The sequence below is a fragment of the Anabrus simplex genome, chromosome 1 (genome assembly GCF_040414725.1).
Source record: "Anabrus simplex isolate iqAnaSimp1 chromosome 1, ASM4041472v1, whole genome shotgun sequence".
Classification (NCBI taxonomy): domain Eukaryota; kingdom Metazoa; phylum Arthropoda; class Insecta; order Orthoptera; family Tettigoniidae; genus Anabrus; species Anabrus simplex.
In genome coordinates, this window is record NC_090265.1 from 1240434117 (window position 1) to 1240448217 (window position 14101).

The 14101-nt window shown below is 37.6% G+C and overlaps 1 protein-coding gene across 5 annotated transcripts in view; it reads right to left on the reverse strand.

The window, feature by feature from the left end:
• Nucleotides 1-841: 841 nt before the first annotated feature.
• Nucleotides 842-14101, reverse strand: part of mub (poly(rC)-binding protein mub) — a 339328-nt gene continuing 326068 nt past the window's right edge. For all 5 annotated transcript variants that reach the window (XM_067137631.2, XM_067137630.2, XM_067137627.2 and 2 more), the window contains one exon: nucleotides 842-2779. In XM_067137631.2, the coding sequence (XP_066993732.1) occupies nucleotides 2413-2779 (367 nt within the window). In that variant the 3' untranslated portion in view covers nucleotides 842-2412. The remainder of the gene's footprint in view (nucleotides 2780-14101) is intronic.

Consider the following 14101-nt stretch of genomic DNA (forward strand, 5'->3'; position numbering starts at 1 on the left):
AATACATGTCATGAAAATCAAATTTTTATATTGTGGCTCTTTCAGCAGCTCTTATATATCAGTCTATTTCGATATTGTTTACAAACAAGGAAATCTGTTGGCTGTGATTATCACATGTATTATAAAGTACAGAAGTATTATGGCATTACCCTTTTTAAGAGGAAGTTTCCTGCTTAAGGTGGTGGTGGCTGATCAGGTAGGACAGAAGTCCAACTTGTTGCTTGAGAGAGTATCGAGAGAGAGATCGTTTGTGATGCTTTAAAAAATGTTTTCCAACTCGAATGTGCTTGACAGCATAGAAAACAATTTTCAATAAATGTGTGTTGGGTCACAAATTTTGAAAAACACTGGATCTCTAAATTAATTCTCAGTAGGTTTGTCTGCAATATTAAATTAACTTCTCATACAAGTTTGATAATTGCTTAATAAGGAGTATAACTGACCGAGATTTTTATGCAAGTAATAATAAACAACGGAGCACTGGGATAACGAAAGTCTTTAAAATCTGAAGAAACATGCTACCTAACAGCGTACTTCCCAATACCATTCATAAAATTAGAATTGATTAATTAATATAGAAGCATGCCCTAACCAGGGAGAACATTTTATGACTGGACCATTGACCTCTATCACACAAGGTTGTACATTTTGCACCAACCTGTCTAATAATGTTACGAGTATTGTAAATCGAATGTAACATACTTAAACAGGCAAATATTGAGTACTCGTGAACATGCAGTACTCAAATCAACTATCCAGAACATAATACAGCATATAAGGGATACTAAACCATATACCATACAAGGAAGGATGACTGAAGAAAAAAATGCACAACTTCAAATTCTTTTTGGATGAAGTTCCTTCTCTTTACTCATACATAAAATAATCCATTTACAGGAGATTTCTTATTACCCTGCAATGATCAGACAAAACTATTTTAATAGTATCACACATCACTAAGAATGGACTAACAAAACTAGTCTAAACACCTTGTAATGGTTATTATCTTAACATGGAAATAGGGATGCTAATACATCCTGTAATTGCTAAAAACAGACAAAATATGAAATAGTTTTGGTTATTCATTGATTCATTAAAGATGTTTAAAGATGAAAATCCCACCAAAACATATGGGATTTCTTATTATTTTTCCCCCCTTTCCTTTAAATTTTATTTTGATATAGTTATTGTCTTATACCAAACTGGATTCCACAATGATTTTTCTTCATCAAGGTTAACTCTAGCCTTTCACTGTATGCAATGATCACGACCTGGGAATAGTAAAACTTAATGCTTGAAGTCCATCAATGACAGAAAATAAACGGTAATAATTAATAATGGAATTTATTGTTGTATACTTTAATATAAGAGGGTACATTTACGAATTCAATACAATTATGAATGCGTTTACCATTAACACTAGAAATAACTTTGTTCTATTTAAGTGTTAATTTTAATGACTGCCTCTGTTACATACTTGCAAAAAAATGAAAAGTAAAAACATAATCTCTTCCTTGGAACAGCCTTTAGCATTAAAAAGCACTCGTCAGCAAACTTATCTTGTAAAAAATAATTCTAAACGTTGTACTGATATGTATTAATGTACATAGACCTAGAGAAACAGTCAACAACATGTACTCAAAACACACACATCCCAATTACTCTCAAGTTCAAAAAAAGAGATTAAAAACAAACACAAGCCACTACCCACGTCTCTTCTCTGTAAATCCATTGTAGTAAATCTTTCATAGGCTAGATTAGGGTCAAATTCCGGTTCATCAACTATCTTCAGTTGTGGCACCAAAAGGAAAACTTATCACAAAGTTTGGAATCATAACAATTATTCTAAACACAGCACATACAATGAAAAATCTTAAAATCATGATGGAGGCTAGGTGCAGACCATTCAGTAAACTATTTAAAAAAATAAAAATAAAATCAACACTATGATGATGAGCATACACCTATAACCTTCTGAATCTTACACATTATGTAACATAAAATGTAGCAGAAATGATGCAAGATAAATGTATATGCATGTGTGTGTTTCAACATGATTGTAATTAAATTCCTAACTGTACCTAAGTGAGATTTGCGAAGTACTTCACTTCTTGTACACCTTGCAGTCCAAAGTGACAAATGACTGCAACTTACATGGAAACATTGGTCTGTTTGCATTTACAATCACTACAGAAAACCTCAATAATAGAATTAAAAACGGGTAGATGAGGTATTGACACCCCTGTCAACAAATGCATTCGTCAACATACGTTTCTTTTTAAACGAGAAGTCCAATTGCAGCCAACGATAAACAGTGTCAGGATGAATATAGAATTGCAGATCCACTTGTTTCTAATATATTAAAGAGGCTTCTCTGTAAAGTGCTGATCAGCCTAAACTCCCAGTACGCACTCAATAGGGCGCGAACTTGCTACGCTCAGATTTAAGCTTGCTGTTATCCTGAGGTCCCATGCCCCCGCCCGGACTGCGTAACCTGGGAGTGTAGGTCTTATGTGAGCGATGGACGCCTGTGGTCTGCACAGGGGCGGCACCACCAGCGCCCCCCAGCAGCTCCGTCAGTCCCCCCAGGGCACTGAGGCTGGACAGCGCGTTCAGGGCGCCAGGTTTGGACAGCAGCTGGGCGAGGGGAATTGCACTGGCCAGAGGGGAGGCGGCCGCGGAGGAGGGACCGCTGGAGCTCGAGCCCGCGGTCGAGCTGCCTGGACCCCCAGGATTGGCAGGATTTTGGGCCTCAAGGTTAGCTTTCTGCAGTTCGACACTGAAGGGAAAAGAGACATGGAAAAAACGGCAAGGATTAAAAACAGGTAGTTTAAAAAAAAAAAAAAAACCACAGTGATAGACAACAGTAACATTTGGCAACCGTAACCCAGCTCATCCTTAGTATTACAAGAACATATGCCTTTCAATATGTCCTTGCAATATTCAGGAGGAGTTGGAGAAGACTTCATGTCACTGTAGTCGATACAAAATGAAATGGTGATTAAAGACGTTCAGGAATCTGTTTAGAAAAAGGAGTTTGATAAGAATGCAAAACTGCAGTGATTTATATTACATTTGGGTATGATGCCAGGACATGCAACAATATAACAAATCATACTTGGGAAATGAATCAGGTAAATAATAGTCATTAAGAAAATTTAACGTGACGTTTCATGAGATGACTGAATGGACAGAATTCCTGAACACTCACTGATTAACACAAAGGATGCAAGCAAAGAATGCCATCCAATGAAAGAATTTAACGAAAGACAAATAATTCATACAGTTAATGTAGAAAAGAAGAAGAAAAAAGTTAAAGAGACACCCGAACATCCCACCCATTTAAAGAAAGTTTATTTAGTATAAACATGGAAATATAAAAATGGAAAGAAAAATTCTATAATGCTCATAATAATTTGTTATGGTTAACTTCTACCAAAATGAAACAATTTAAAACCATTTTTAAATCACCCCCCAAATAAAACCCCAATTCACTGAATGGCAGTCTCTTGCTTTGCTACGGTACTGACTGTACATGGATAGTTATATTAGGTTGTGAAATTTTTTTAAAATAAAAAAATAAAAATAAATATGGATTCCGTGTTGGATTAAAACTGGCACTAACTACAGAAGGCAACACAGGTTAAAGGCAACAGGCAAAGTCTTCGGAAACAGAGGGAGGATTTTAAATTAAATGATATATACATAATATAAACATCAAACAAAAATTTGATGCCATGTTGGTTTTTAATTTTTTAGAGCATATGCCAAATAAAATAACTAACCTGAAAGCTATTACCAAACAGAAAGCAGGATCAATGAAGCGAACAGTATTCAACGCAGGCCTTTACGAAAATGGTAATCTCCAACAGATGAAGAAAGTATCCAAATCACAGAAGACACCTACAGTATTCCAACAACTCACCAAACAAATGAGTATTAGAAAACTCTCAATTATTGTAAAAAAGACATCCCTATACTTAGGATAACTGGCCGAATTGTACCATCGCAAATACAAAGTAATCTTCACTAAACACAATATGCATATATATCCTGCACCACTGAGTACTGAACCCATAATTCTACGATGATAAATATTACAGATAAATATTGCAGCTACAAATAACTTTTCCGCGCAGCCATGTTTTATTGCGAGATTATAACACCCTCCAAGACCGTGAGACCGAACTCACAGTAGCGAGCAAGCCACCCGCTTGTGAAATGCCGGGACACTTCGGCTGATTTCGGTAATGATTAATTTAACTTCACAACGAGAGATTTTGGCAACATAGTTAATCCAGGAATAAAAAACTGAAATTAGTAATAAACATTAAATGAAGACAGAATCCGCATTGTGAAAATGAATGTAAGTAAGCCTGCATAGAAGTTGGCGTCTGTATCCGCAGATTAACGACACGTGCAAAGGTCAAATCCTATAAAGCGTGCAAAGTTACACGTCAGAAATTAATTAATTACGCCCGTTGCAAGTATGGAAAAAAATATAAAAACTACACCGTTTTGGTGGAATTTTTGGAGTAAATTTCAGGAAGAGTGGTCCAGCAGTTGTGAAATTAGAGGATTGCACCACAAGACTTCATGACCACGGCATCATCATCATCATCATCATCATCATCATCATCATCATCATCATCATCATCTCGGAGCTTATATATATAACCCCCACGAATATTCACACACTCGATCTGAAAGTTAAAAATCGAAGAAATATTGTTCAAGCTGATAAAAGTTAGGAATGTGATAACGATAATATAGTCTTGGTGAACAAGATAAATTCAAATATCCTATGTATATTGTACCAGGAAAGCCTAGGTCCTGGTCCTTATCAATTGAAAGAAACGTTATTCCAGCATAAAAGATCGGAGTGACGTACGAACATCTAAGTAAAGAATGTTCCAGTATGTGCCAGACTCCACGAGTGCACTAGGCGGAGTCAAGTGACGTCACCTGTCGCTCGAAGCTCACGTCCCCTAGAGATATTTCTCGAAAAGAATTTTCTTTTGCCAGCTTTTCAACGCCTTAACCAATTTCAACGGGACAAACGCTGAATCGTAGCGGACGTCATAAAAGTTAATCCCTGTGAATTTCGAATTAATTCATCGCATGGTTGTAGAGTTATAATAATTTAAAGTCTAAAAGAAATTACGCACTCACGGTCACATGGCCAGGAGAAATCACCCCTCCCAGCGCCAGCATATATATGTCAAGGCTAACAGGCAGAGCAGCGCAGTACAAGGAGGAGTATACAGATGTGTGTGAGTGAGACAGAGGAGAGACCGACCCGTGTACAGTATGTTCGCGCAGTCACGGTGAAAGTACTTACTGTCGCGTTTCCAGAACACGAAGTTATATCGCCGACAGAATTATAAAAGACGTCGCAATGTATTTCGTACGTCGCGTCGTGACTACAGTCTAATTCTAAAGACATTTGAGAATATAATATGAGTGAACTTATTGAAGTGCAAATATCAAATATTTAACGTTCACAGAATATATCATAACGTGTAGACTTAGGTTACTTCACATGATATTGAACTTCTACAGAAACTAATGTGTAGAATCACCAGAACTCATTTCTTTTCGAGTATTGAACTGTCTTTCTTTATTCACGCCTTATTAGTATACGACTTACAGTAGTAATCTGGGTGAATACTAAGAACTTTTTCTGAGGTAATATGACGTACTAAGAACTTTTTCTGAGGTAATATGACGTTATAATAAGAAAATCAGAAAATAATCCTCAGCGACTTAATGACTGTGTTCAAAGACTGTGATTATAGACTATGATTTGCCTTTTCAAGTGTGAAGTGTGTAATTATGGACTTTTCAGTAACGACTTTAAATAGTATTTCATATAATAATAATAATGCTATTTGCTTTACGTCCCACTAACTACTCTTTTACGGTTTTCGGAGACGCCGAGGTGCCGGAATTTAGTCCCGCAGGAGTTCTTTTACGTGCCAGTAAATCTACCGACACGAGGCTGGCATATTTGAGCACCTTCAAATACCACCAGACTGAGCCAGGAAAATAGTATTTCATACAGGAAGGACTGTGATTATTCATTTAACGCCTTGAAGTTCAATTACGCCATAAATTGTGTTGAACAGTAAATGACAGTATCAGTGATAACTACTCGCACTAAGTGAATTTTTCGTGTGCAAAAAATCACCTTAACAAGCTGCAATTCTACATGATCCAGTTCCAGCCGTCATCACCTCATCGGGAACGTCAACATGGTGTGTTAAGGGAACATCGCCGATCCTGATTCTCCACGGAACATTCCAGATGTCCATCTTTCAACATTTGTAGCAACATTTCTTTCAGTAAGTGAGTAGTAACAAACTGACTAAAATTTTCTCATTAATTTTGAACAGTGGAAAATTCAGTGCTGCGTGTGAACAAATATTTCAGAGTTCTCATAATTCCTCAGGAGTGATTAATTTAATTTCAAATTTCATTTTCATATCTCATAGAAAGACTTTAGGCTTTTCAAGTGTGCTATATATCAAGGTTTACAAAACTGAAAACTGAAAACTTTTAACAGAAATTTAATTTCTCATATCAATTTGCAATTACAAGTGTGTGCTTATGTTTAGAAAGACTTTAGGTGGAAATTCAATACCTCATATTCTCACATATGAAAGACTTTGGAATCAGTGATATTCATTTAATTTTCATGAACAGAATTCAGGAAGATTACGTTCAAACTTTTAATTTCAATGTCAGATTTGAGTCCAATAATCATATTGCAGGGTGAAGAATTAATAAATTGTTTTAAAATTTTTTTTAACCATCTATTATTTGCTCTGCGAGTCTATCCTACTCTGTATCGGCTCCAAAACCAAGTTCCACTCCCTGAGGTCCTACTCATGCCCTTTACCCAAAAACTTTTCCTGGTACAATATGTATGTTCAGTCCGTCAGCGATTCCGCTGGTGGGATCCTCAACAGCTCTGCTATCAGCTGTCATAGATGGCCTAGGCATCACTGAAGAGGCGTACTAGGGAAATGAGGAGTGGGGTAGTTTCCCGTTGCTTTCTTCACCGAGCCAGAGTTGCTATTACATATCAGTCTGCCAAGCTCACTGAAATGCATTCATCAACTGACCCTATGAACAACATATTCACACCATTCATGGCAGGGACTGGCTGCATAAGGAATGGCATTACTAGCATCGCGCATACCTCAGTCAGTTTCATATTGTCGAAGCCAAGGATAAGACAGAGACAGATCTATGAAAGTAACAAAATTCCTCTAGCCTATACCAGAAGACATAGTGCACTGTAAACACTAGGTCCGGCCAGCAAAGGCTTAAATATCCTATGATTTCAGATAATAATAATAATAATAATAATAATAATAATAATATTTACAACAGGATAAATTTTTCTATGTTAAAACATGTATTTAACAGTAATGTTGAGTGAGAATTGCGTTTTTACCGGAATCCAGTGAAGTCTGAAGTTATATTTATTTTTGGGAAGCATAAATTTTGTAACACCGTTTATTTTGTGATACAAAAATCACGGTATGTTATCTTTGTTTTTGCAGTTGGAAAGATGTGATGAAGTAAGTTAAAAGGTTCTCGTAACTTTGTTCGTCATGGGAATATTCGTATTTGAAAGTTTTGGGCAGGAAGAAATGGATTGTGTTGAAATGAAATGTTATGATAATAGTTATGAGAATGTTGAAGGCAGAGGAAGCCTGTATTTCATGAGTAATGAATGCGTAGCCGCGATGTAGGCTATGTTTTGTCGATGGAAAAGAATTTTTGAGACAGGCTGTATGTTAAAAATGTGGTATTTCTGAGACAGGATGTATACGATATCCTGTTAGCAATCCAGAACAGCTGACCAATTTAATGTGGTCACATTCTAAGAGAGCGCGTTGCAACGCCTCTTATGATTTAAAGTCAAAAATTTCCCATGACAAACAATTTCTGTAGAAGAAATGGATAGAAATGTTTTGAATGCTGAGAATGGTAGGCCGTTCGGAAGTATCATGCTTGGATTACACTGAATGTCGTAATGGTGGCGATTACTGTTTTGGCAATATTTACGTAAAGTTAGACGAATGTTGAATTTATACTTTATTTTCCGAACTTCACTGCGTGTGTCGAGATTGTGTTTCAGTCATAGATTAAAGTAGCTGGCAGTTAAGTCCAAATGACGAGTCTATGTAAAACCAGCATAGTGCACTTTATGATAAGCGACCTCACAGAGGGTATTCTGAAACACGGTCAAGGTGTTATTACTGTAACAAATTTCCATTCAGTATAATTTTTTATTATGGAGTCGAAATTATCATTTAATTGGAAACATTGTGGGATGGAATATTGGACGTTATTAAAGTGTTAAGAGCCTCCTTGGCTCAGACGGCAGCGCATCTGCCTCCCACCGTTGGATACAGTGCTTCAAATCCCGGTCACTCCATGTGAGGTTTGTGCTGGATAAAGCGGAGGCGGGATAGGTTTTTCTCCCGGTACTCCGGTTTTCCCTGTCATATTTCATTCCAGCAACACTCTCCGTTATCATTTCACAGCATTTATCATTGCCTGCTGCCATTTCTTGATGGATACAGTACTTTTGTATCCATCTCTTAGCACAGGGCAGAGTAAAGTGTAGCTTTGACAGAAGTCCCAGTCTCATCCATGGCTGTGACAATATGGAAGCTGCTGGGGCATGGGTGGTGCTGAGTAATGACATTCAGAGCACGACTAGTGCATCTGAGTGTTATGAAAGGTGTTGCTCATAGGGTCAGCCGTGCTGCAATAGCATTTTCTGACCCAGCGAGGAAAGCAATGGCAAACTACCTCACTCCTCGTCTAGCCTACTACGCCTCATTTTGGTGCTGCCATTGGTTTTTGCGGTTTCCTTATAACTGCATAACCTTTGTTGGTGCTATTTGAGGATCCAACCAGCCTCTGGGCTGATGGCCTAACAGACAGACAGCATTTATCACTCATTAATAAATCACCTTGGGAGCGGCAACCCTATTGTAACAACAGCCTACATGTTTCATTCATTAGATCCCAGACCCGGTCAATGACTGGAAAATAGGCTGTAGGTTTACATTCATTAGAGCATTCATTCATTCATTCATTCATGTGTTAGTTTGGTTGTGTAGATCGATGGAAAATTCACTTCACTGGACAGTTCATGGATGAAATGTTTTGAATGCTGAGAATGGTAGGCCGTTCGGAAGTCTCGTGCTTGGATTACATTGAATGTCGTAATGGTGGCGATTACTGTTTGGCAATATTTACGTAAAGTTAGGCAAATGTTGAATTTATACTTTATTTTCCGAACTTCACTGCGTGTGTTGAGAATGTGTTTCAGTCACAGATTAAAGTAGCTGCTCGTTGTTAATTTCAATTTCACGTTTTTATTGGAAGGAATGGACATTGTTATATTTCCAAACTTCATCCCGTGACTAGTTTCATTTCATTGTGCTAGAGTTTCGCCAATATCAGCGATTGTGTTTGAAGTTTTGATTTCGCCTGACATTGTAGAGGATGTGTAGACATTTCAGTTTCAGCTCAACGATACATTTAGGACGTTGCTCGTATCATACGAATATACGGATGATTAGACGTCCCAGTTTCTGCTCAACGATAGATTTAGGATGCTGTGTGTTACAGAATTTATTTGTTAGGGTGTGTAGACAGTACGTAGGCTCGACAACAGGATTAGTGTGTCATCTGTATATAGTCAAGTCTTAGGTTGGGCGTTTTGCGAATTGACTTGGACGATGTTAGTGTCTGCGGTAGTGAATGTAAATGCGAAGTGTGTTAGCAAAGTACCCCACTATTAAAAAACCTCCATATTGGTGCATCCCTTCATTCTTCCCAAGATCAAGATAACGAACGTCACCCCTTGTCCCCTCTACAATTACGGTCAGCTAGGAGCCGACTTCATGCTCGTGATTAAAATTTAAATGCCCATGATTAAGTTATCCATCTTTCAGAAATTGACTGAACAGTTCATGGATCGTGAATTAGGAACGTACACCATATTTCTAACAGAGTTGTATGTACAGTAAAGAACGAAACAACTGAGCGAGTTGGTTGTGCGTTAGTCGCGCAGCTGTGAGCTTGCCCTGGGGAGATAGTGGGTTTGATTTCCACCGCTTGCAGCCCTAAACATGGTTTACCATGTTTCCCATTTTCACAAAGGCAAAGGTTGGGACTGTACCTTAATTAACGACACCAGCCAATACCATTTTCATCCCAGCCCTTTCCCATCCTTCTGTCGTCAAGAACCTTCTGATATGTTAGTGCGACATTAAACAAGTAGGGGAGAGAGAGAGTGAGAGAGAGAGAGAGAGAGAGAAAAGAACAAAATGAAATCTACCAACTTTCTATTTCAATTCTAAATAATGAAAAATTACACATTCTTTGAAATCTTACTTCGCTGAAAATGCAGTTTACCGCTGCCATATCCACTTATAGCAGCAATTTGCAGTAAGAAAACTGACCTTAATGGGTTTCAATTACTACGCGATGTAAAGAAAAGTGAAAAGGACCACCATAAAAATTATGTCTATTTTTTCCATAGCGTATATCATCGTCACAATATTTTGATGCCTCTGTGAGGTTTACATAAAGAATTACAGTATGCCCAAATTCAATAACCGTATTATATTCTTTTGCTTTCCCCCCAATATCTATGTTACCCCATTTAAAGTTTTCGCGCATACATCATTATTTTCCTCTTCCCCCTTGAAAAACGATGCATAAAGGTTTTACTGGTGATGAGTTACACTGTTAGGGCTTGTTTTCAAGCTATCGTCAACTGACAATGGTAAAGAATAATCATTCTCTTACTAAAAGAGATATATTGAAAAATATACATTAAAACATTCTAATCACAGACATGCCAACTTTCAAAAGTGAAAAATCAGGAGAAATTTGGCAGTGAATCGCGACGTATTACGACACATCACTGATGGCAGAACATACACTAATTCATTTTTTTTTTCAATATATCAAGAATTCTATTTGGCCTAGATATACAGTAGAACTTCGACAATTCAAAATCCCACCTAATTCGAAGAAGGTCTCGTCCCCGGAAACATGAGATACAGTTTTGCATGTAATTGAAATGGTTTAATTCGAAATACGGATAATTCGTAATTCAAAGTATAATGTCGGCCCCATTACCGAAATTTAGACTTTTAATTCGAAACTGCCTTAACATTTTAAAACAGTAGTATGTTACAGAGCAATTTCAACTCGAAATTTATCCGCGTCACAATAGAACACGTGTTCTGGAACGTGGAGTGGTACCGTAGCTTTCCGCATTTACACTCACTTCAGTGGATCTACAGTGCGCTTCATGATTACTAAGTTGAATGAAATCGGAATTCTTTTGTATTCAAACTTTTAAGGAACGCCGTTATATCACGCAACGAGCAGTGTGCGGGAAAACAGAATCGGCGAACACTGGCGATGCCGACAGTTGACAGGGGGGGAAAAAAAACCGTGGCTCTTATAATAAATTCGTAGGCACCGAACAATATTGACATTGCCGATGAAACTGAATTACTTAATTGTAATGCGAGTCCAAACGATCATACGGTTTTAAAGGAGAAAGTGCCAGCCGGTACAAGTGTGAGGGATGGGGGTCATTGTAGTGCATTGCAATGCACATGGAAACGAGAAACTTTATCCCCTCCTCATAAGAAAAATCGATAAGCCACAATGTTATGGGCGTCGGACACTTTCCATGCCAGTACAAAGCATCTAATGCAAACAGTACATAAATCCAAAAAATAATGCATTTGCACAGGGGAACCAGCTTAATTTATCCTCGTCTTTCAATTGTGTGATTTTTTTTTCTTTGCGTGAGGTTATGTTTGTAAGTGATTTACCCAAGTGCATTATTTGAACACTGTAAATGCACCTTGTTGGATACATGTTGGAAATAGTTTTTTCCCATGGCATTTGAAAGGTTTACACCGTGAATCAAGGTGATTGTATGTATTAATGAGTCTTAGAATACTTTGTGACGCGGCAAGTGCTTACATTTCTGAAGTACAAGAGAAGTGCCATAGCGGGAAATCTTACTATACGCGAACCTTTTCTTGAGCTCCCTAGTGCTGAATCAGTAGACTTCGGTTATCTTCAACATCCAGACTGGCAACCTTTGAAACACAAACGATGGATCCCTCATTCATCGCTGTACGACATCTGGCGTACACTTTACGAACTAGAACTGTTGTTGTTCACACAGCAAAGCCAAACTATATCATTCATGCTAGTAACAAGATTCGCATTGAGAAATGTTATATAATGTTAAATAATGTATGCGTGATACAGTTGTTGACGTAAGATAATAAATGTTTAGAAAATTCATATAGATCGATCATATTATCGATTCAATTCAGATATTTCACTTCCATCCAGTTGGCAGTATAACTGGAACCAACAGCGCTCCCTCCTTACTCCCCATTCCGTAAAAATCGGGCTCAAGAAAAAGTTCGCGTATAGTACAAGGATAGTCATAGGAAAGTTCGATTTTAAGGACATCGGGCACTTTCTGTGTAAATACAAGGCATCTAAAATGCTTACAGTATAGTAATTCAATGAATAAAGTACGTGCACATGGGAGCTAGCATAGATTTCTCGTCTTTGAATCGTGCTTTCTTTCTTTCTTTCGTTGCGTGAGGTTATGTTTGCCAGTGAGATATCCAAGTGCATTATTTGAATACTGTAAATGCACCTTCTTGGATACATTTTGGAAATAGTTCCTTTTTCATGGCATTTGAAAGGTATAAACTGTGAATCAAGGTTAACTGCATGCAGTAACGGGCCTTAGAATATTATGTAACGTAGCGAGGGTTGGTACTTCTGAATTGCGAATTGGCGGCTAATTCGAAATCACGTAATTCGAAGTCCGATTTTTGAGTCCCAACGACTTCGAATTAACAAGGTTTTACTGTGTGTGTATATATATATACTTCATCATTTATATGTGAATACTAAATGCTGGACATACCTGTACTGTAGGAACATGTGACTTCTCATCCTTCAACATGGTGATCACATTATGACTAATTGTTGTTCAACACACCAGTAGCTAACTTAGCCCTCTTCAGAAACTCTGAACTAAATTTTTGCTCAAAGCACTTGCCTTGTTGAATTGATTTCAAGGTTAAAAGGTTCTCCAAAGTTTGTTCAGAGACCAAGGATCTGAACTGTGTTTTTGTCTTAGTGACTCTGCTAAAAATCCTTTCACATTCTACATTGCTATGTGAAATTAATAAAATTTCAAGCATCATCTTAGAGAGTCAGTCATATTTAAGTACACCATCAGCTGATTTCATCTGACCTACCAATGCCCATTGAACATCAATTCTTCCTTTCGCCAGATCTGTTTCTTCGAGCTGAAAGTTACAGAACTGGGAGTGCACAATAGCAGTTTCTTTATCCAAATGTTCTGTTCCACTAGTCAAAATGTTCGGACACTTGTTAATGAAAAATCTAAGGTAGAAATATTTGCAACTTCTGCATTAATTAAATTTGTGTACTATGTGGTCACACAATGAAGAGAAACACTTCCTAACAGACTTAAAGAATATGCACTTTTCCTTAGATTTCAAGGGGTTCACTAAAACAAACCCAGAATTCCCGATCATCATATCAGCAAGATTAATTAGATGACAAGAGCACCTACAATGATTATATTACTATTTTCCAGCTTAAAACATCCTGCCAAACAATTCTTTAATCCTAGCATTACTGCAGCATTATCACCACCAAGAGCTAGGCAGTTTTATAATGGAATGAAGAATTCCTGAAAAGTTGAGAGCAAAAGACTGGCAATGTTAGCTCCAGTAGCATCCCCTTCTGAATTAGGCACAGAGAGTAGACAACTCTAAATTTCATTGAGTTCAGGCCTAAAATATATTTTCAAGTAGCTTTTACTGCTACCACCACTAGCAACAGAAAATGCATTCACCTGCAATTATGATAGAATTTTCGCCCTTTCTTTTGTGCACATTTCTGTAATGATAGCAGCCGTTTCCGTTCTAGCACACCCATATCGTTTAGCGATTACCGAATCAGGAAACATTTTTGC